At 46.4% G+C, this 21,088-nt stretch overlaps 1 protein-coding gene and 1 long non-coding RNA gene across 4 annotated transcripts in view; both read right to left on the minus strand.

The window, feature by feature from the left end:
- Positions 1–307: 307 nt before the first annotated feature.
- RAB1A (RAB1A, member RAS oncogene family) lies at positions 308–14,965 on the minus strand. 2 transcript variants are annotated; one of them, XM_030491120.1, is made up of 6 exons: positions 14,687–14,965; positions 7,608–7,680; positions 5,330–5,425; positions 3,802–3,897; positions 2,676–2,807; positions 308–2,395 (listed from the first exon to the last, which is right to left on the minus strand). In XM_030491120.1, exons 1-6 carry the CDS (start codon positions 14,707–14,709, stop codon positions 2,198–2,200), a joined length of 618 nt encoding a protein of 205 aa, XP_030346980.1. In that variant the 5' UTR covers positions 14,710–14,965; the 3' UTR covers positions 308–2,197. The 2 variants fall into 2 exon arrangements, with proteins under 2 accessions (XP_030346980.1, XP_030346981.1); XM_030491121.1 differs by lacking the exon at positions 3,802–3,897 and having other exon boundaries at positions 14,687–14,941.
- A 1,545-nt stretch (positions 14,966–16,510) lies between these two features.
- The window catches only part of LOC115610084, a 28,703-nt gene continuing 24,125 nt past the window's right edge, over positions 16,511–21,088 (minus strand). For both annotated transcript variants that reach the window (XR_003992109.1, XR_003992110.1), the window contains one exon: positions 16,511–16,930. This is a non-coding gene — a long non-coding RNA (uncharacterized LOC115610084). The remainder of the gene's footprint in view (positions 16,931–21,088) is intronic.

Raw genomic sequence — 21,088 nt, forward strand, 5'->3', positions numbered from 1 at the left:
TCTGTGAGTCTAAAGTTCAGCAGAGAGGCTCAAGCACATGGTTACACTAAGACTGGTCTCGCTGGCTTTGCCAACAGCAGGTCCCATACCTATATGGGCACTCAGAGGAATGCTTAAACATTTAACATTGGAGCTCCCAGGTAAGAGACAACAGTGTCCTGGTCCCAGGTTTCTAGGTCTGCTCTGCCCTCTTCCAAACACCTCCAGCCTGACCCCTGCAGGCTCTAGCGTTTAACAGCACCAGCACAGTAACCCAGTAATGACTTAGGGACAAAAAATAACCACCAAACAACTGGTGTAGCCCAAGTTGGTTTTGCAATGCTTTTATTACTGTATATATTAACATTGTTTTGGATAGTATGTAGCAGGCATCTTGACATTTAAGTTCATTTGTGCACTTCTCTGCAGGGAAGATGTTTTACCCTCAACACACCTCCTCCCGATTCACTCCCTGATCTTGGCAGCACTCACTACTCCTACTGCTCCTGCTCCCAAAAGAGGAGCAAGTCACATTGTATAATGAATTATACCAACAAGCACATCTCTAATAGAAAGCACATCACTTTATTGTGAAGGTCTCAAGTGGAAGAGTTCAACTTAACCATGACAATACTTTATGTTTTACAATTGCCTGTTGATTTATGCAACTATGTTGAAGAAAGCTGTTAGCCAAAGTCACCCCCCTCCCCAAAAAAAAAAAAAAATCAGAGGATATTTGCACCAGTTTTAGTTTATACCTCACAACATACTAGGCTATATTTTTTTTTTTTTTACTATCACAGGGTGTATTTACTACTAGGGGAATGTTACATGGTCTTTCAAACATGAGACTATTTACAGAATAGGCTGAACATTGGAGTTTAGATAAAGCTGAACAATTTTACATGTATAGGAAGTGTTATAGGCTAGCTTTCCTGTGGCTTTTAGCTAGACATCAGGCACTAATGATTTGATTAGCTCTGTACAAAGAATCACACACTGTCCAAAACCTCTTGGCTGCTGGTTAGTTCCAAATTGTTCCAGATAGCGCCTACTTTGAGCAACAGTCTGGGGTGGGGCCTCCCTGTCCCACTGCATCCTTCTGGTGCCTCTATGCGTAACAGAATAGAAGCTAAGCTGTTGCACTAAGTCAGAAATGGACTGATTAGAAGAGGATGGAATCAACAGTATATAGAAAAGACATAATATACTGGTAGAAAGTTATACCACCTCAAGGTTACGCTGAAGTCATTCATGTTAGGGAAATACTGTTCTCTACCCCTGCGATGCAAAGCTGACAGGAATTCCCTAAGTAGAGTCCTTGAGAAATAAATTAAGTTCCAAGACCAAGTTAGGGAACTTGTACATTCAGAGTGCATTATGCCTCCCTGAACATCGGCTGGGTGCTTCTGGTACAGCAGATGTGCCTTAAGCACCATGACCACTCAGTCTTTTGGGCCACAGTCACTAGTTTCACTTGCAAGGAAGGGCTCTGGGCTACTAGAAGGTCTGAGCGCCATGGCTGCACACAGATATGTTTTGTGCACAATGCAAGCCTGATTTCCCCCTTAGCCATACAAATTAAGACAATATTTATCACCATACAGTTTGATATTACTTCCAATAAGTACAATATTTATTAAACATTTTCTTCAGTTTTGTTACATATTGTGCAACAAATTACAATATTCTGCAGCCACAAATTATATGCAGAGTATGAAGAAACTATTAATCAGATAGTGTGATCTTTCCATTTATAATTCTACAAGAAGGAACTAGCAAATCAGATCTTACATATATCTTACTAAATTGTATGCATGGAAAGTGACAGACACTGTTGTGCTGTTTGATACAAAATGGCTAAACTTCATCTTCAGAAGACTAAACCTGACATCTAAACATGCCAATAGAAACATCAAAACAAAAATACATCCTAACCAACCACAGGAAACAGTCTGGTATCAGGAAAAGCAACAAGGATTACACGTTTATAAACCAGCACACAAAGGTTTAAAACAGTTCTGAAAATGAAGTTAGCTGTCTTGAGTCAAGGGAATAAAAAAAGTCAGTATTGACCATTTACAATCTCTGACCTTTGTGGAGACGGTAAGAATCTGTTGTAGTGCAGCTACATACAGTACAATTCAGGCAATTTTTTTTTTCACTTGGGTTCAGATTGCAAATTCATTGTTGTGAGACAAAAGGGGGGAGGCGAGTTTTAGCAGCAACCTCCACTAGACTGCTTGACTGGAGTGCTCTGAATTTTAACATTGGACTTCTCTGCACCACCAGCTGTCGCTCCCGGGCCCATTCGTTTTTTAATCTCAGCAGCCATGGTCATGAAAGACTGTTCTACATTTGTGGCATTCTTTGCACTGGTTTCCAAAAATGGAATTCCAAGAGAATCTGCAAATTCCTGCAAGTCAAGAAACAGTGAACAGTGAGCTCATACACTGGTTCATACCTCACCTTGTTTCCTGGGGCACCGCTGGGTGAGCTGCAAGTTCCAGTGCCACCACCCCACTCCCAGAGTCCAGCCTGATGAAGACGTGCACTGCACGGGGTCAGTGAGCTGCTGGCATTTCTGGTACCTTGACATCTGCATACCAAGACACTTCCCTGCACTAGAACTTACTCAAGTGTGTTACAATCCAGATTAGGTGCTCAACCGAGCAAACACATTAACATCAACGTACCTTTGCTGTTGTATAGTCTACTACTTTCTTTGTGGTCAGATCACATTTGTTCCCCACCAACAACTTGTTGACGTTTTCACTGGCATAACGGTCTATCTCCTGCAGCCACTGTTTTACATTATTGAAAGACTCCTAGGAGATAAGAGAGCAGTAAGCAAGACCCTTAACCAAGAGGAAAGCTCAGCATTATTCAGCAATGATGGGAAAGAAGATGAAGCAGTGTACTTCATTTATCACCGTCACTCCCAACCGCAAGAGAGCTCCCTAATGCTACAGTACTCCCCTTGATGGCCTCAGTCAACACAGGGTCTATGCAGCTCCCCCATCCAAGCCCTACACAATCAGCACTTCCTCCCTCCTGCACTCCCCCCCATTATTTTTCCCTGCTTCATATCTTGACTATTCAACTTCTACCATCTGGGACTCTTCCTCCTCCCCCTGTAGCAGAGATAAGACGCAGCACAGCTGAAACCAGAAGAATCCCAGGCATTTACGAAGCACCAGGTATTAGGTGCAAACCACATTCTTGTAGAGGTGGTGGAACAACCTTTGACTCCAGAAATGCAGAACTGCCATGCTGCACTGATAATCCAAGTTAACAACTGAACCCAATTGTTCTTTTTTTATTAATTCAGGAAACTCTACACTTCCTAAAAGCCCTTCAAACAGGGGCTTCAGAGAAATCTTCAGAGATCTTTCACAGAAGACACTGGCTCAGTTGTACCCTGCACACATGCTGACAATTTTCTGCTTCAAATGCCAGTTTTTGCTGCCGATCAAAGTTCAAATACCTTAAGAAATCTTTCAACAGCTTCCACCAGTAACTCAGACTTCCTGTGACCAACGGCAGGGTGAGAAGTATTCACACAGAACAATCAATTACCTGCCCAGCAAGTTTTAGTTTAAGCCTAAAATAAAACTGCTGTAAGGCCACAGATCCCATTGCTCCTTTTATTTCTGTGTTTCGCTCCAAACCAGAGACTAACACATACAATTGGCTTGATAAACCTTAAAGCCTGAAGAACATGGTCACTGTTTCCTCAGGAGTTGTTAAATTCCCAGTCTTACTTATCAGCCTAGTGTATTCCACCAGGAGAAACTCTCCAGGGACAGGTTTAACACTTACCTGATCTGTAACATCATACACAACTATGATGCCATGAGCACCTCTATAGTAACTGGAAGTGATAGTTCGAAACCTCTCCTGTCCTGCCGTGTCCCACTACAAGGCAAATAACAGGATCAGTTACTGCAATGTACCTGTTCCAGTGTTACACATTAGCTTCCAGAAATACAGCTCAGCTGATCAACCATCCAACTACAAGCACCTCCAAGTCACAGCTCCAGAAGTGGCTCTGAAACTGTGTGCATCAAATAGAATTTGAGGAGATCAAGATACTTGAACTGAGAAGAATTACACTTCAGCAGGTACTTTTCTAGAAGTGCTCATTTGTTTGGTTTCAGGCAAGTGTAGCTGAGATCTCACCAAAGAAAACATTAAGCAGTTTTGACCCATGAAGGAGCCATGGTTCAGTGGTCAGAAGAACAAACATGAACCAAGGCTTGAAAACCTGCTGGGAATAAGGTCAGAGAGATGTGGGTCTCTAACATGACCACTCCTTTCAACTTCCTTTGTACAGGAGCTGCAGCAATGGATTTAAAGGCAACATCCTCTTCAGAGGATGAAATGCAGCTCAAGCCTGGTTCCCTTCCCCTGCTGGGAGAGTTAAGGAAGCACACTGGGTGCCTGACCCCTCCCCCCACCAGGGCAGAACAGCACTCACCCGAACACCTCTCTCCCTGGAGCCACATCAAGAACAGGTCTGGCTGCATACTAACAACAGCCAGACTCACAGCCAGATTTCAGTAGTGACAGCACTCCTAGTGGGCTGTGCTGGACTCAGGATACCCACAACAGTCTGGAGGCTCAGACTTAGGCTTCTGGCTGCAAACTCTACTCCTGCTCCACAACATGGCCTGGAATCCCCGAGTCATTGCCTTCCAGTCCTGACAGCCTCTGCTTCAGCTGGAAGCAGTGGCTGACAAGGATTTTGTGACCTTGCATAGATATTAGATTTCATCACACCGGCCACTCTTTTAGAGTGCTTCACGATTAGAGGAAAGAACTGCCAAGTCCTTTCCCCTGCTTAATTCCATGTGAAAGGCCAACAGCATAACTAGAAAACACTGCCCAGTGCTAAGGCAGACAGGCCTGTTACAAGCATCTGTGTCAGTTTTTCCATTCAGGTCAACAAACAGCAGAGCTTCCAGCACTGGACACTGCAGTCTGCTATAACAGCTGCTGCATAACTCTGGCATCTTGGACGACTGAGTTGTGATACTCCTGCACTAACACAAATCCTTGCTAAACACTGCAGAACTACACCAGTTTTGGTAAGAGAGCACTTCAGCACAGGATTCTACCCTTCAGCTCACAGCCTCTAGTGCCTTTCAGGGAGTCAGCCTTGATAAGCATCCTTCTTTAAGGACAGCTCACGGAATCCTGTCTTGTAAAAACTGCCAAGCCTCTTGCAGCAGGGAAGATATTGCTTCTATTCTAATGATTAAAGTACAAAGATAACTACCAGTAGCTATGAATGTAGTTCTGTGCTGCAACAGATTAAAGTACCCAGGAGTTGAGAAATACTACTTACTATCTGAAGCTTGATTGTTTTCCCATCTAGTTCTATAGTTCTGATTTTGAAGTCCACACCAATCGTGCTGATGTAACTTTCTGTGTACGTGTCATCCTAGGAGAAAGAGTGAACAGAAGTCAAGCCAGCTGCACCTCTTCCACAGTCACCTACTTCATTATGCAACAGGCAGGCACCAGGCAGACAAAGGCACTTAATTCCCCAGCAAAACCAGTCTGATCCTTCATGGCAAAATCCAGAAGGTAGAAAGTATTTTCAGAATATTCACTTCACAGAAATTCTGCAGAGTTTCTTAAAAGCACCTCAAACCACAAGATTTATGTTCCAAGACTAGTCAAAAAGCTTCTTTTCTGGAAATCGTGGAGTGTTAAGTCCTTCTGAACGGTACTTGAAAAACAGTCTTTGCTCATGTTGGCAGATTGAGGAGCTACTTAGAATAACCATTACAGTTATTAAGATGCCTCAAACTTTTATTTTCCTGTGATGGTTTTTCATCTGTATTACACAGCAGCTACCTACAAGTCAGAGGCTTTGCCTCAGTCACACTCCACATCTGAATTTCAGATCCTCTGCTGCCACAGCTGGTTGCTAAGGCAGTTTAGAGTTACAGCTTAGGTACTTGTGTTAAGTCCTCAGCTCTGCAGTCTGTGTAAATACAGGAAGGAAAACAAAGCACTGGTTTAGCAGCTTACATGGACTTGACTGCAGAGTCTCCAGCAGGCCTTAAGGCACATAGGAAGTGCTGGATGAGCCTCTGCTACCTTCTAGTGACTGTTAGCTTGCCAGCATGAAGGAAGTTCCTATTCCCAAATCACCAGTAGGATAGAGCTTCATGTAAAATATACCACAAAAGGCTTTATGCAACCAAACAGCTATCACAAAAGCTAGGGATTTCTTTGGTTGTGAATGGAAGACACCTTAGGTAATATATCTGCCTGAGGGAACACATGCAAGTAAGCAGCACTAAGCCTTTTGGAATGACATGACATTTATTTCCTTAACATTTCAATACTCAAAAGGGTATGTTTGAAAAGCCTGATGCCATTTAACCTACAGCAAGAACACCACAGGTAAGTGAATGCTGTAGTAATTCTTTATGTCAGGGCAGAAGTCACATTTCTAAAGGAAAAAGCTAATTAGTTGCAGAAACACCAGATAACTAAGCCCAAACTTAAGCTGCTGGCTATCTAAACAGGGAAGTTGGATTATTCACATGGTGCCAAAATTAATTCAGAAGTATCTGCAAGAGAAGCAGGCAAGACTGATCTGGGAATACTGCTCAAGCCTTGGTGTCATTTCCAATCCACTGCCTGTCAGCAGAGCAGGTTACATCCTTCTAGAGTTCCTAGTGGTTTTAGTGTCTCCCTGTCCTAATACTGCACAAACAGCAGCTGGAATAGCTTTAATTTAGGTGATGCCATTTGTACACACCAGACCTGTATTTCACATTAACAACACAAAACACAACAGGCTGTCTCCAGAGGTGCCCAGAGCAATTGTTTAAGCTGTGAAACTGCTGCCATCATCTTGTAGTAGGAGACTCAAGTTTGTAGACTAATGCTCCACATTCTCCCTTCCTCTCCTCCCATGACAACATAAAGCTGCACTTTGGCATAGACATAGATAAGGAGTTCACTGGACTCCAGCTTTTTCTACTCAGAGCTGTCAAATCCATTTCAACTTTTCGTGCTGACAGCAAAACTAGAGTTTCTTGCATCGAATTTCAGCCACAGCAGCTCACCAGCAATTTTAACATTTATTATACATTCATTCACTAAAGGAAGCATAAAGCCTTATTATTCCTAGAGCATTATTTAAATCAGTCCTCCCCCTGGCTAAGCAATTGATAGGCCTTTTCAATGAAGACATCAAACTTCATCTGGCTGAAAATATTCAGATCAAGTAGTAACTGATGAAGGTGTTGCCCTGACACATTTGTACTCTTCATGCCTGAAAGCACACACCCCAGAATTCATGTTCTTCCATCTTCAGTGTTCTACCACTAGTGTAATGATGGAAGTTAAATTAAGATACCTTGTTCTCAACTAACAGGAAAATGAAAATTAAGCTTAGACATATTCATGATACTATTTCTTTCTGTATTACTCATACATCACCTAGAAACAGAAGACAGGAGGGTTCTGCAGTATTTTCATTATTCCTTGGAATACCAAACCTGACAGACATCAGTCCTTTCAAGAAGTTCTTGTAGCAGAGAGGTGCTTGCTAAGTACCTGGTAGCTTTTTTTACATAGAGTTTTGAAGCATGATCACTTACTGCAAACCTAAGTAGAAGGCAAGATTTCCCAACACCGGAGTCTCCAATCAGAAGTAGCTTGAATAAATAGTCACTGCAGAAGGAAAAACAAGATTAAGTCACTTAATGACAAACACTATTGAGAACCAAGTTCCTTATAGTATATTATGAAGGGTAAATTAATATACCACTGGGGAAGGCAGCTGTAACTCCAAGCTTCTCTAGCACAAACTGGCTAGACACTCTCAATTTACTTGGGAAGGGAAAATGCTGTGAACACAGCATTTTTGCTTCAAACTGTGCTTTCCTAGGAAGTTACTCTGGGTCCATTATGTGACTATCAGCAAGACTAACATGGTCCTGCTTCAGCCCTTTGTGTTCTAGCTAAGATTAAAATCATGCAATTAAGTGCAAGCCTCACTGCTTGGTTGAGTGACTCAAGTAACACGCAGATGGTAGTAACAGCCTGCTGCCCACCAGAGCCATTATCTCTGCACCTTCTTTAAAGTCAAAGGCTTGATTCCACTGCCCAGCTTTGCCAATACCACATAGCTGGCCAAAAGCAACCAATTCTTTCCTCAGTTTAAGTTCCCCAAACTTAAGTTCCAGCTGAACCCAACAGCACAATACGCAATTTAAATACACAAACTATGAATGCTAAGTTTAGTGGCCTGCTAAAGCAAAATGAACATCCACCTCCCACCATAGACTATTAACAGCTGACAGCAACCACATACTCCACTTGCCTTTCAGGAATTAAAATAGAGCCAAAGCCATTGTCAGATGAGGATATATTCATTCTCCATAAGATGTCAGGTGTGATATTAGGAATTCTCAAGTCACACTGGAAGAGGTGACATTTTATTTGCTCAATATTAAGTTCTCCCAATACTGAGGGAACAAGCACAGTATCATCAATGCCCGACCTAGACTTACACTTCGACAAGTAGTGAAGATTTCATTGTTGGCATACATTAGATTTTGTGTTAGTCATAAGACTAATGGGGCAGTTTACTACTAGAGATAAAGTAGCAGAGGGAATGCACCAAGCCACCACTTACACAAGCTATTTTACTTTGCAAGTACTAGACTAAAACAGTCTATGTTTACAACTCCTCAGCCCTGTAGTGTCTGGGATTAAGCCCTGTTCTTGTTTAACCACAAGAGTTTAAAACAGACATATTTCTATGCCCCCTTAACCAAACTGAGAAGATAATATGTATGCAAATGCCCAAAGTCAACTGTCCTCACCTATTATTCCCCAGCATCGGCACTGACCCTGGCTGGCAGGAATCGAGCCAGAAAACTGCATCCGTACAGCCAAGCAGATGGTCAGCTGCTCTGCTTGTCACTGCTCTGCTCAAGTGCCCAAATAACCATCATCATGGCTGGTCCCTGTCTGCAAGAACACACTCAGCTGAAACCTCCTTCAGTTTCCACAGCACTTCTCTCAAGGCTAGAAGTCAGAAGTGGCAAATGTAGCAACTAATAAGGTGATCCTTAAAATGCAAGCTCCTCCCACAGTATAAACCTAAAAGCACTCGAGTTATTAAAAATAAAATCAAAGCCAAAGGACATGTAGCAGTTCACAGTCCCAGCACTCACTACTCCACCTGTCAAGTCATTACTAATACAAGGCAAGATGGTTTTAGTATAATGACAGTTAACCTAAACTGTTCAGAGGAGATAAGTTACACTACATCACAATCCACATATCACAGAATCATGGACTCTTAACAGCTTCAAGATAGCTGAAACATTACTGGCCAGAAGCATTATTACTGCTTGTGCTCTCACACCGGTGATCACAGCCAAATACATGTTTCTTGAAGCTTGGGCCTGCCCATAAGGAGACACCAAAAATCCCTCCTCACAACCTGGAGTTCAGAGCACTGCCTCCCTGTGTGCTTTAAAAGAAGAGTTTTGTGTTTCCTGTGGCTCCACTTGCACACACCACAACCGCTGTGACCAGGCAGTGCTTCAGGATGCAGCTGTGCTTTATCACAAGCAAAAACCATGTTTTAAGCCTAAGCATCACAAAAAAATAGTTTAAGCCTCAACATCACTGAAGTGGGACTGTATTGACCAATGTTATAGTCAGTTTCAGCTACCCAGCTCTGTTGCCTCTCATCCACCAACACCCCCCAGGAACAGAGGCAATGGAATACCCAACAGCAACCATAGCAAGACACATTTAATACTTCTTACCCCGCTAATAATTTAGTTCAAGAGCAGCAGAGAAACCTTGGTCTCCAGGTTACACAGAGTAAGTTACAACAGCTCTGAGACCTAGTCCACTGTTAAACCTATGCCTTCTTCCCCAGGATTAGGCATAAACTGAAGCCACAATTGCTTCAGCCTTCAAACAGCTCCTTCCTCCTTCAGCAGGAAGCTTTGGTTGTTCAGTTCTCTGCAAAACCAGAATTTTCAGCAGGCCTGAAGTTAAATTATTACTTACAGCAAGCTTGAAAGTATTAGAGCTTGCAGCATGTTATAATCCCCTTAAGAATGGTAGCACATGAATATTACCACTATGTTGTCTTCACTAAAATTAGTGGGGAAAAAAATTCCTTTCTAGTGTAGGAAAGCAAAACTTCAGCAATGAGTTTGAAAGAGTCACTTATGAACCTCCCCTTGCTTCCAAGGGGAATACAGGTCTCCCCAACCCCCAGCAATCAACTAACTTGTCTTCCTCTGTTACTCTTAGCACTAAGCAGCTCCAAACTGGATCTACCCTGTTATTAAATCTTTTACTGTTCAGAAGCAAACAAGAATAATGGTTTATACACAGCACTACTGTTGAGTTAACACATCAAAAACCCAGAAGCTTTAAATACTGGGTTTGACGTCTTTGTTATTAAGACCTTCCCTCACTTTCGGCTTCAGTATTTCCTGAAGCAAGTGACAGCCACAGGCTCACATGATGACTTAAGCCACCAAAACCAGGGCCAGCACCCATGAGGCTGTAGTACAGCTGGAAATGGCCTTTAGCGAGTGAGCTCTGTCCCTGACCTTAGATACGGGTGATGTGCCACAAAAACCCAGTTTTGCCAGGTAAGCAAGACTGACACTTAGACCTGCATCAATTCAGAGGTAATTTAAGTAAAACCTCTCTATTTTGATTTTAAAGAGGTTAAAATCATTCCATATCCCAGTGATATAGTGCTTTCCTTTCTAGACACAGCTGCTTTAAGACCTTTGAAAATACAGCAAGTGCCTTGAGAGCAGCCTTGAGAACCAAGCCAGCAGCCTGTTAGGCATGGTGCGCTGCTAGAGACAGCTCTCAGGGTACAGCAACAGTTTAAATCAAATAAAAATCAAAACAAGTTCCAAAAATTTGCAGAGATCTATTTCTAGACTAAAGTACACTGAGAGAACATTTGTGTTAACAGGTTCAACTACAGCAATGTGTCCAACAAACCATGCAGGTTAGTTTTGGCGTTTGCTCCTGAAGAGCCACACAACCATTTCTGAAGCCACTGAATTTTGCTCTTTAAACTTGAAAGCTTAACTCATCAGCTCTTCCAGTTTAGGGAGCCTTCACAAAGCAGGCTGAGCTATGCAGCATAATCTTCTCCACAATACCTGGAGATAGTGTGAATTCAGATTTATCATTCAGCTATTTCTCACCATTTATATAAGCAAGTCTTACCTCGCTCCTGTAAGAGAGCACACTGGAAGAACATGTGCAGCAAGGCAGGTAGGTTCATACTGTCAGTAACAGCAAGGCTTTCAAACCCTCCCCATACGGAAGAGGATATGGTAAGTTCCTCTTGCCAAAGAGATAAGTAATATATATATGTGTTAAGTTTAATTGCCTCTTGCCAAAAAAGGCACCTCCAAAGCAGCCCTGTCAAATTCTCAAGCCATGAAGCAGCATCTTCCTGCTACATGCGTTTCCCACGCAGCAGTCAGCAAGTTCAGCAGAACACCAGGAAGTTAAATTCAGGACAGAGCTGGGCAGAGCCGTGTGGAACAAGGGATTTGTGGGCCCCTGAGATACTGCCCTTTATACAGGTAGAGACATGGGGATTTTCTAAATGCCAGGAAGGTTTCATGCCAAAGCAGACAGGACTAGGTAGTCATCCATATCCAACAAGGAATTGCTGGAATCTGCTTTAATCACTGATGTCAGCTGCACGTTTACTGTAAACAGGTACTCGCAGCAGCCTCAAATCCCCTGTCTTTGTTCTACCACCCAAGAAATTTTGAAGCATGGCTGTCTGATTACACACTGCTTGTGTAAGTAAACAGAATCCAGATGACAAAGCCACTCTGCATCGCAGATTGCTCTTCGGAAAGGTGAGAACACAAACGACTTCAGATGATTCCAGCAACCCAGAAGCTGTCACTCAATTCTTGTCTACTGAACATCACCACACAAGACTGACACCCCCCCCACTCCTCCCAGCATTCACTAACACTTCTGAAGAATGCAAAAATCCCAAGTTTACTCTTAAAAACACTTCATTTCCTCCTATCTCCTTGAAAGAGGTATCTAGAACAAGATCCAGACACTACAGAACAGTGATCAAGATTAAGTGCTGATACCACTTGGCTGTTAGCTAGTTCACCCACCAGTGTGTTTATGCTCGTCAGCCTACTACATGCAAGTCGCACAAGGGGTAGGAAATGCCGAACCTGACATGATCTAGTCACCACAGAGTCAATATTGACATTTCCCTCATTTAAACACCATAAGGGGGGAGGAACACAGAAGGAATACATCCCAGTGCCAGGTGGGCAGGTGTTCCCAGAATTTAGCTTCCATGTGCTAGCACTAATATCTCATCCACCCCTTTTCAGCTCCTTCACTCAAAGGAAAGCACACCAACAACGTCACTAGGCTGCCCCACAGCCCTGGAAGTTAAGGAAGCTCTCAGAACACACACACCCCTTCAAACCCTTGCACCAGCAGCTGCTAATCTGATAACTTCAGTATGAAAACTGAAGGAGGAAGGTCTTTCATTTTTAACCAGCTCTCCCACTGGCCTCTGACAGAGTTCTGGAATGTCCAGGAGAGAGGATTTGGGGCTATAGCCTGATCTGAAGCTGTGATAAGGAAGTGAGAATGTGTTACATTATAGACAAGGCACTTTAAAAAGGACAAATGGACATCCATATGTGTTTCTGTTACAGGTAACAGAAGGAATAGTGTTGTAATCCTGTAAGTCTTATTCCTGCTTTAACATTGATCCAAGTACACATATTACAGTGACAGATAATTTCTGTCCATCTCACCACACCCTTCCCATTCTCCTATCCTCATCCTGCAGACACAATCCTGTCAGGAAGTAGCAATTTAATACTACAAATTAATCTTAAACTACAGCTCTTCCTCCATTTCAATTTCAAGGTCTCAGCCCTCACCACCAGCAACGAGCACTCTTCACAGTGTGAGCCTTCCTCAAAATGTTTTCCCCCATTTTCATAACAACATCCAGTACCTCATTTCAGGGAACTCCTCTCTGCATCAGCCTAGAGAGCCAAGAGGCTTTACCAAGGGGAAAAAATATCTATGGAAAAAGCCCTTTTCAACCAGTTTCTGCACAGTGTGAGCGGCCCAACACTTTGCAGGCAGTTTTTCACTACAAAACCCACCAGTCTGCAAGATAAAGTTTAACTCTGAGAGTCATTACAACCACAGAGGCACCAACTATCTGTTGGTTCTTTCACCCACTGACTACCTCCAGTGACTGTTTTGGTGTTTTCCAAAGCCACACGAGGAAGGCTGTTATATCATCTTGCCAAGATGTAACCCGAGTTCCTGGCTGTACCTCTTAACTTCCCCAACAACCTCACACTACCAGGTGACTACTTGGCCTTCTGCTCCTCCTTGCTCTTCAGGTGATTTTAACGGGCCCAGAGTGCTTGTAACCACACTGCCATAAGCACTGAGCACAAAAGGCATGACCATGCAAGTCAGTAGCCTCAGCTGTGTGGCAAAGCATGGTTTGAGGACAGAAGTTGTGGAAGCATCATCCATGAACAGAGACAACAGTTATCTAGAGCTGTAATGTCATAGCACACGTGCATTTGAATACCATAACCACTTCAGTTACATTAGAGGGCACAGTGGCTTCATCATCCCAAACTGGATGCCAGCAAATCCAGCATCTGAAAGAATCCTAAAGCCACTCTTCATCCATAAAGTGTTGAGAGCACAGCAGCTTTGAAAGTGCTTTTTAAACTAATCCCAACCCTCTTGTTTTATTCACTCAAAAAAAGCCATGAGCAAAACAAGGTTTATGGCCCCTGACATCCTGGTGGGCAAGTCTCTGCTCTTCCAGTTGCCAGGATACAGACAACTATTGACCAGAGAGCTCAGGCATCCCTATTCCCGAGCAGGCCAATTACAGAGAAAGGCCATAAACACAATACGAGGTACAACAAACCTCCAAAAAAAGGCCGGTGCCATCACCGGGTTTTTCTAGGCAAGCCCTATTTCAGTCCAAGACAACCCCAAGAGCATTTCATTATCAAGTCCCAGCGTTGCAAAATCTACATAGGCAAGAAGTGTTTTGCAAGAGCCATGTGACACACACATGACTTGCAGCTAAAGTGAAGGGTGGACCTCTGACTCCTAAGCTGCCAGCAGCGAACCGGCCAGGAAGATCGGCTTTCACAAAGCGCTGGTTTCCCCCCGTCACTTGTTGGAGCCTGGGCCCCGATGCGCAGAGCCCAGAGCCGGGAAAATCGCCGTCCGCTGCACCCTTCCTCACTGCGCTCCAGGGGAGGGAGGCGGGATGCCGGAACCGCCGGAACCACCGGACCCACCGCGCCGCTTGATGGCGGGGGCATCATTAACTTTCCACGGCCCGCCGTGCAGATAACCCACCCCTTCCCGCCCCGCTGGGGCCCGTAACCCACGCCCCGGGGACAGCTCCCGCAGGCCCAGCGCCTGCACAGCCCCGGAGCACGGCTCCCTCAGACCCGCAGGCTCGGCCCTTCCGTCCCGTTCCGCTCCCCACCCCCCCCCCCACACCCTGCGCCAGGCCCGGCGGCCGCCTCTTTCCGCCTCCCCCGCCCCGCGGCCTACCGATCGCGCCCCCCTCCCCCGGCGCGGAGCCGCGGCGAGGCCCTGCCCGTCCCGCACTCACTATTCGGGATTCATGCTGGACATGTCCGTGGGGCCCGCGGCCCGAGGGACGGCGAGCACGCTCTGAGGGGGGACGGTCGCGGCCTGGCACCTCCCGCCGCCGAGGCGGGCGCTCCGCGGATGCAGACGTCCAACGGCTGCCGCCTTCGCCCGGCGCTCGGCTCGGCCTGCCCCTCCGCCGGCGCCCTGCCCGCTCCGCGGCCTCCGCGCTCGCTCCTCAGCCCAAAATGGCTGCCCGAGCCCAACCAGGAAACGGGGCGGCCTCTCGCCGAGCAGCGCTTACATGGCCGGGGGGCGGCCCCGGGGCACGCCGGGAAACCGAGTCCTCCCTGCGGCGGGCGCTGCCGCTCTGCCGCGCGGGTTGGACTCGCTTTCCCGGCGTGCCCCGCGGCGGCGGCGGCGCATGCGCGCGGGCCCGCCTTTCTTCCCTCGGCCCCGTCGGCTGGACGCGGCGGCCGGCGCTGTGGATTGGCTGGGGGGGAGCCGGCTCGCGGTGACGTCGGCGGGAAGACGTGGCAGCTCGGACGAGTCACCGCGCGGGCAGGGGAGGGGGGGGCGTGGCCTCGGCGGGCGGGGCGGGGCGGGGCGCGAGCTGGCGCGCCCAAATCCTCCCCCCCCCACTCCCCCCTTTACCCCTTCCCCATCCCGGTGCGGGCGCCCCGGGACTGCTTCGTTCCGCTGCCTCCGCGGGGGTCCCGGGCCCCGCCGGTGCACGCAGGGATCCCGTGTTAAAGCGCTTCACAAAGGGCCGGGGTCGGGCGGGTTCGTTGTGGGGTGCGGTGGGGGCCCGTCGCGGTTCGCCTCTGAAGGGGGGAACCTGCGGCTGCGGGGAGGAGGGAGGCGCGGGAGCGCAACCCGGGTGCTTGCTTTACCGCTCAGCCTTCGCGTCGGTGAGGGGTAAAGATGGAGGGGCTCCAATCAAACCAGGAACCACAGGGGCGGGTTGGCATCTGCGGCTGAAGCCGGCAGCCGCAGGAGCTCAGACCTCTCTTCTCCACATGCATCAATAAGTAACAATCCCTTTGGTTTTTTTGCCTTCCTCTTATCAAAAGCACTTTACAAGCATTAATTAGTCACATTCTGTAACGTTCTTTGGGCACAGTAAATGCTGCTGTGCTCGTTTTACTGCTGGGAAGCGCGTGGAGAGATTCTCACAGACCTGGGATCTCAGAGCAAACAGCTTGTTAAAGCTGGAAGAATTCAGAATGTAGGAGCCTGGTTTTCACTCAGATCCTTGCTGAATATCAAGTTGTATCGCTGATATTTTTAGTTGGTTTATGCTCTTAGGTTTATTCCTAACAAAGTCCCAGCCTTTCCAACGCCATCGGGAAGAGCACATCGCTGCAGCACTGGACATCATCGAGACTCAACACAGGGCACTGTTAAAAGCTTATGAGTCTTAACAGCTCCTTATAATCAGCTCGGGAATTTAAATCCCCACTAAATACATATTATCTGATGTTATTTCATTACAAAGGGCACAGTATAATACATTGACTGAAGTTTATCTGCCGTCCGGCTCAAAGGACAGGAGGAACAATCCGCAAGTGGATTGTGAGATCACTGAATGTGTGTAGGGCTCCATCTCTGCAAGCTGGGCAGTGTCACCCCAGCCATCCAGATGTTAATCTGTTACACGCTGCTTTCCACCAACCTGCAGGTCACCAGGGGTGTAAGTACACCCAGGGGCTACCCAAATAACCAATGTGAACTGGAGTCTTCCACTGGACAGCAACAGAGCAGAGCTGAATCCCCAGAGGAACTGAAATTGCACAGTTGTGTCCCATGTTTTCCCCCCACAAAGATTGTGAAATGGCACTCACACTCCACACATCTTCATGGGTTTAATATAGTTATGTTCAGTTCCTTAAACAGTCAATAAACTCTGCCAACTATAACTGAAAATATTGAGCACTGGTTAAAAAAGGTTTTGGGTTTCCTTTGCTTTCTCGCATTGCTTGTTCTGTAACATAATCTACAGATGAATCTGCCACATAAATTACTGTACATACTGCTGCTGTGGTGGCCATCGCTGAGGATCCTACTTCCCTTTCCCCATTACGTGGTGTGTTTGTGAAACACCACCCATTCTGTTTGATGTTTGCCATCAGAAAGCCGGCGAATCCTTTGAAACTCTCCTTCCTCTCTCTTACAGCACAGCTCTTGAGACAGTCTGTGGAAGGTGTCCAGATGTGCAGGAATATCCCAGATGACAAACATCACTCAGCAGACAGCAGGTCATTCTCTGCCAAATACACAAATTGCTTTATGAAGGGACATTTGTAACAGTTGCGCTTTTACTCTTCTCTTCCCCAGTGAAACAAAAAGCTCCAACCACCCCAATTCCTTATTGTGTTGTGAGGAATAATGCTTACAGGCCCCAGTAAACAGGGCTCTGTCATCTATGGTGCTGCATAGATGTATGCAGCAAAGTCAGAGCAGACTCAGGGACAAACCAACTCCAGCACTAGCTAACTATGAAAACCACAAATTAGATTTACTTCTGAAGTAGGGCACGGGTTAATAAGAGTGTGGGATGCTGTTTCATCTCACAGAAATAATAGCTTCCGTGTCTGAGAAGAGCATATTTAATCTGTGTGACTGCACCAGCAGCATGGCAGGTGTAGCGACCCACGGCTGCAGGCGGGGTGTAAGGGCTGTGTAAAAAGTGGGTCTTCTTCAGCTCTGCAGGGTGGGCTTCCTGCTGCCCATGTTGCAGGCTGAGGTTGACTGCTGCACTGATGTTATCTGCAGCTGAGAGTCTGCACATGGACCCGTTTAACTGGATGAACAGGCTCAGGACCCCTGCCTGCTCTCTAGCTGGAGTGATGATTTACAACCCATGCATCACATTCTGCCCTGTTCCTCCTCCTTCCTTAAGTGGGTACGCACAGCTTGTCTTGAACACCACGAACCACTGGATAGTCAGAGAGGCCTCGCTTGTCTCTCGCTAATAGGAGCGTAATGCGAGGAGCAATATCAGATGCCAGTTACAGAAACATTCATATACCTTCAGGGCTGAATTCTGCCTGTGCCAAGAGAGGCTGATTTTATCCTCTTAGTGGAATCAGATGCAGAATTTCCTCTGGCTTGGGCTGTAGTGCTCTACCAGAGCAGCCCAGCAAAAGCTGTGAGCAGAGATTACCTTCAACTGTAATCACCCTCCCCAGTCCTGGCCACCCTGGGTCAGTATCCCAATCCCAACCCACTGATTTGTGTTCTTGAGGTTGAACTCTTCTGGGTCCTCCACTCGGGTGACCTGCCATCCCCTGCTCCCATCTCTGTCCTCCCTAGGCCACAAAAGGCGTGTGCCAAAGGAGGCTCTGAGCAATGAGGAGACAGGAGGACAGGGCATGGCACCAAGGTGCAGTGGTTGCGGGCAAGTGTAAAAGGGGAGAAGGAGGAGGAAAACCAGCACGAATGATGGAGGAGGAATGTTACAGCTGCGTGAGCTCAGGTTTTGCACTGCAGTATAGAGCCTGCATGCCTGCTGTGCTGTGGCGCTGTCAGTGGGACTGTGAGGGAATTGCCCATGTGGATTGCGGCCTGCAGAAGTGAGCTGGGTAGGGTTCCATCTGCCATCCTCTTCTGCCCCTATGTCATGTGAAATGGTCAGTATTTTTTAACTATATAACCATACCACCCGGTCATAGGGCAAAGGAAGGTTTCAGGTCTGCTCTCTACCACTCTGCCACAGTTTTTAACCTGAAAATGTTTTTCTTTCCCATGCATAAGGGATCTTGAACCAAAAGTAGGGGGAATCGGGCTTCTGCCCCAGTACTGCCTTCCCATGAAGCTGTCATGTTAGCACAGCAATGTTCACATATCATTTGTCCCCTGCCAGTGTCCTTTTCCCTAAACTATGTATAAAACCAGAAAAAAAGAAAGAATTTAGGATTTATTCCCCCTTCTGCCTTCCTCTGCTCTTCCTTTCCCCTCCCCCTTCTCAGAGTCTGATCCGTGTTGTGGGAAGCTCGCAGGGTAAGAGATGCACAACAGCCACATGGAGAAGGTCAGATACCAGGAATGCACAACGGCGGGCTGAGACATTCCAGCTGACTGGTTTGCTACCGGGAGTGCAGGGGAACAAACACTGATTTTAGCTTATCAGTAGCAGCAGGTCTCTCTCGTATTGCTCACAGTCCTCCCATGTATTTAATCTCTCTGCAGGACTTGTCAGCTACCGGTGTTTTTCTGACAAGATAACCAGTCCATTTCTTCTGTGCTGGCAGCCCACCTAAAATGGTGTTAGAAATTCTTCTTATTAATTCTTGATTTAGGAAGTAAAGGACAAGGAAGGAGTAAGTTGCTGATGGACCTATGGTACCACTGGGAGGTACAGAACACATGAACCCATAGCCAGGTGTAGTCTGATGTCAGGAAAAACAGGTATGGAGAGGGAAATGGTATTAATGGGATTTTGGAAGTGTTTAAAAGAGCTGGTCCACTATTACATATTGCTTCTTACATCTGGGAGGTACCCAGATGGCGCAATGGTACTTACTGGTCTGTAAATCACCAGGAAACAGCTGATGTCCAGCTCTAGCTGAGTTCTGCCTCACATGGCCTGTGCTTTCGAATCCTATAGTGAGGGGAATGGAGCCAGAGGTTTCACGTTGGTTCCAATCACAGGCAGAAGCCAAGCAGATATAGGCAGGGTGAAGCGTCAGGAGCATGTGGTGGATGTGAAGGGATAGCAGGACTCAGGGAGCAGACATCCAACTCTGGTGAGCTAAATCTCCTTTAGGAAACTCCTAGAAGGAAATCTAGCACCTTGTTCTGGCTCCTTTCTTCAGAATCCAGGCCCAGTTGTGAGCACATGGGAGTTTTTGTGGCAACCGCCACCCAAATTTGAAGTAGAAAATCATCTGAGCAGGACATAAAACACTGTAATTAGTGACGAGTGGTGTTCCTCAGGGGTCAGTATTGGGACTGGTGCTGTTTAACATCTTTGTTGGTGACATGGACAGCTGGATTGAGTGTCCCTCAATCCAAGTTTGCCGATGACACCAAGCTGTGTGGTGCAGTTGACAAGCTAGAGGTAAGGGATGGCATCCAGAGGGACCTGCACCCGCTGCAGAGGTGGGCCAGTGAACCCAGGACAGCCAACCTCATGAAGTTCAGCAAGGCCAAGTGCAAGGTCATGCACCTGGGTTGGGGCAATCCCAAGCACAAACACAGGCTGGGTGGAGAATGGGTTGAGAGCAGACCTGAGGAGAAGGAATTGGAAGTGCTGGTCGATGAGAAGCTCAACATGTCCCAGAGGCATGCGCTTGAGCCCAGAAACCAACCGTGTCCTGGGCTGCATCCCCAGCAGTGTGAGCAGCAGGTTAAGGGAGGGAATCCTCCCCCTCTCCTCTGCTCTCGTGAGACCCCATGTGCAGTCCTGCGTCCAGCTCTGGGGCCCCAGCACAAGAGGGACATGAACCTGCTCGAGCAACTCCAGAGGAGGCCACGAAGATGATCAGAGGGCTGAGGCACCTCTCCTATGAAGACAGGCTGAGAGAGCTGGTCTTGTTCAGCCTGGAGAAGAGAAGGCTCAGGGGAGACCTTGGAGCAGCTTCCAGTCCCTAAAGGGGCCTACAAGAATGCTGGAGAGGGACTTTTACAAGTGCATAGTGACAGGACAAGGGGGAATGGCTTTAAACTGAAAGAGAGGAGATTTAGATTAGATATCAGGAAGAAATTCTTCACTGTGAGGGTGGTCTAGTGGAAGGTGTCCCTGCCCGTGGCAGGGGGGTTGGAACTAGAGGAGCTTTAAGGTCCTATTCCATGATTTTATGATTCTATGATAAGCTGGCTACCTATTAACTTTAATGTCTTTCTTTACTTTTTACTTTACATGATTGCCATGGTTCAGATCTTGATTTCCCAACGTTTTGCAAAACTGACAGTATCACATTTTGTATTGCATTGAGGAAGCAGAGGGGTTTGGTAGTTGGGCTTTTGTTACACAAGCCTAGTGGAAGCAGTGTAACATTGCAAGCTTAGGACAGTAACTGAATGCATTTGCTAAAATCATAGAAAAAAATAAGGTTGGGAGAAACACCAAGAGATGATCTTGTCAGTTCCTCTACTTCAGTTGCATCTATTTCAATCCCAATAGTGATATGCTTGAAAACGTCCAGAAATGTCAATTCCACTGTTCCCACAGGACATTTATGACAGCACCCACAAGAAAGGTAAAAAAAGCTCAGTGGTAAAATGATTCCAAGGATAAATTAAGCAGCTTAGGCTTTTACTTAAGGTTGCTGTTGAATTTAGTATGCTTTACTTCATCTGTTGTATCCTGGGCATCTTTTTAAGCACAATCTTCAGTGCCACAAGAGATAAAGAAGACAGAGCTGGAGCTAATATGCTGAGCTTCTCTGGCTCTGTGCCAGTAGAGAATCTGGCATGATTG

Source organism: Strigops habroptila, chromosome 6 (assembly GCF_004027225.2).
Source record: "Strigops habroptila isolate Jane chromosome 6, bStrHab1.2.pri, whole genome shotgun sequence".
NCBI lineage: Eukaryota > Metazoa > Chordata > Aves > Psittaciformes > Psittacidae > Strigops > Strigops habroptila.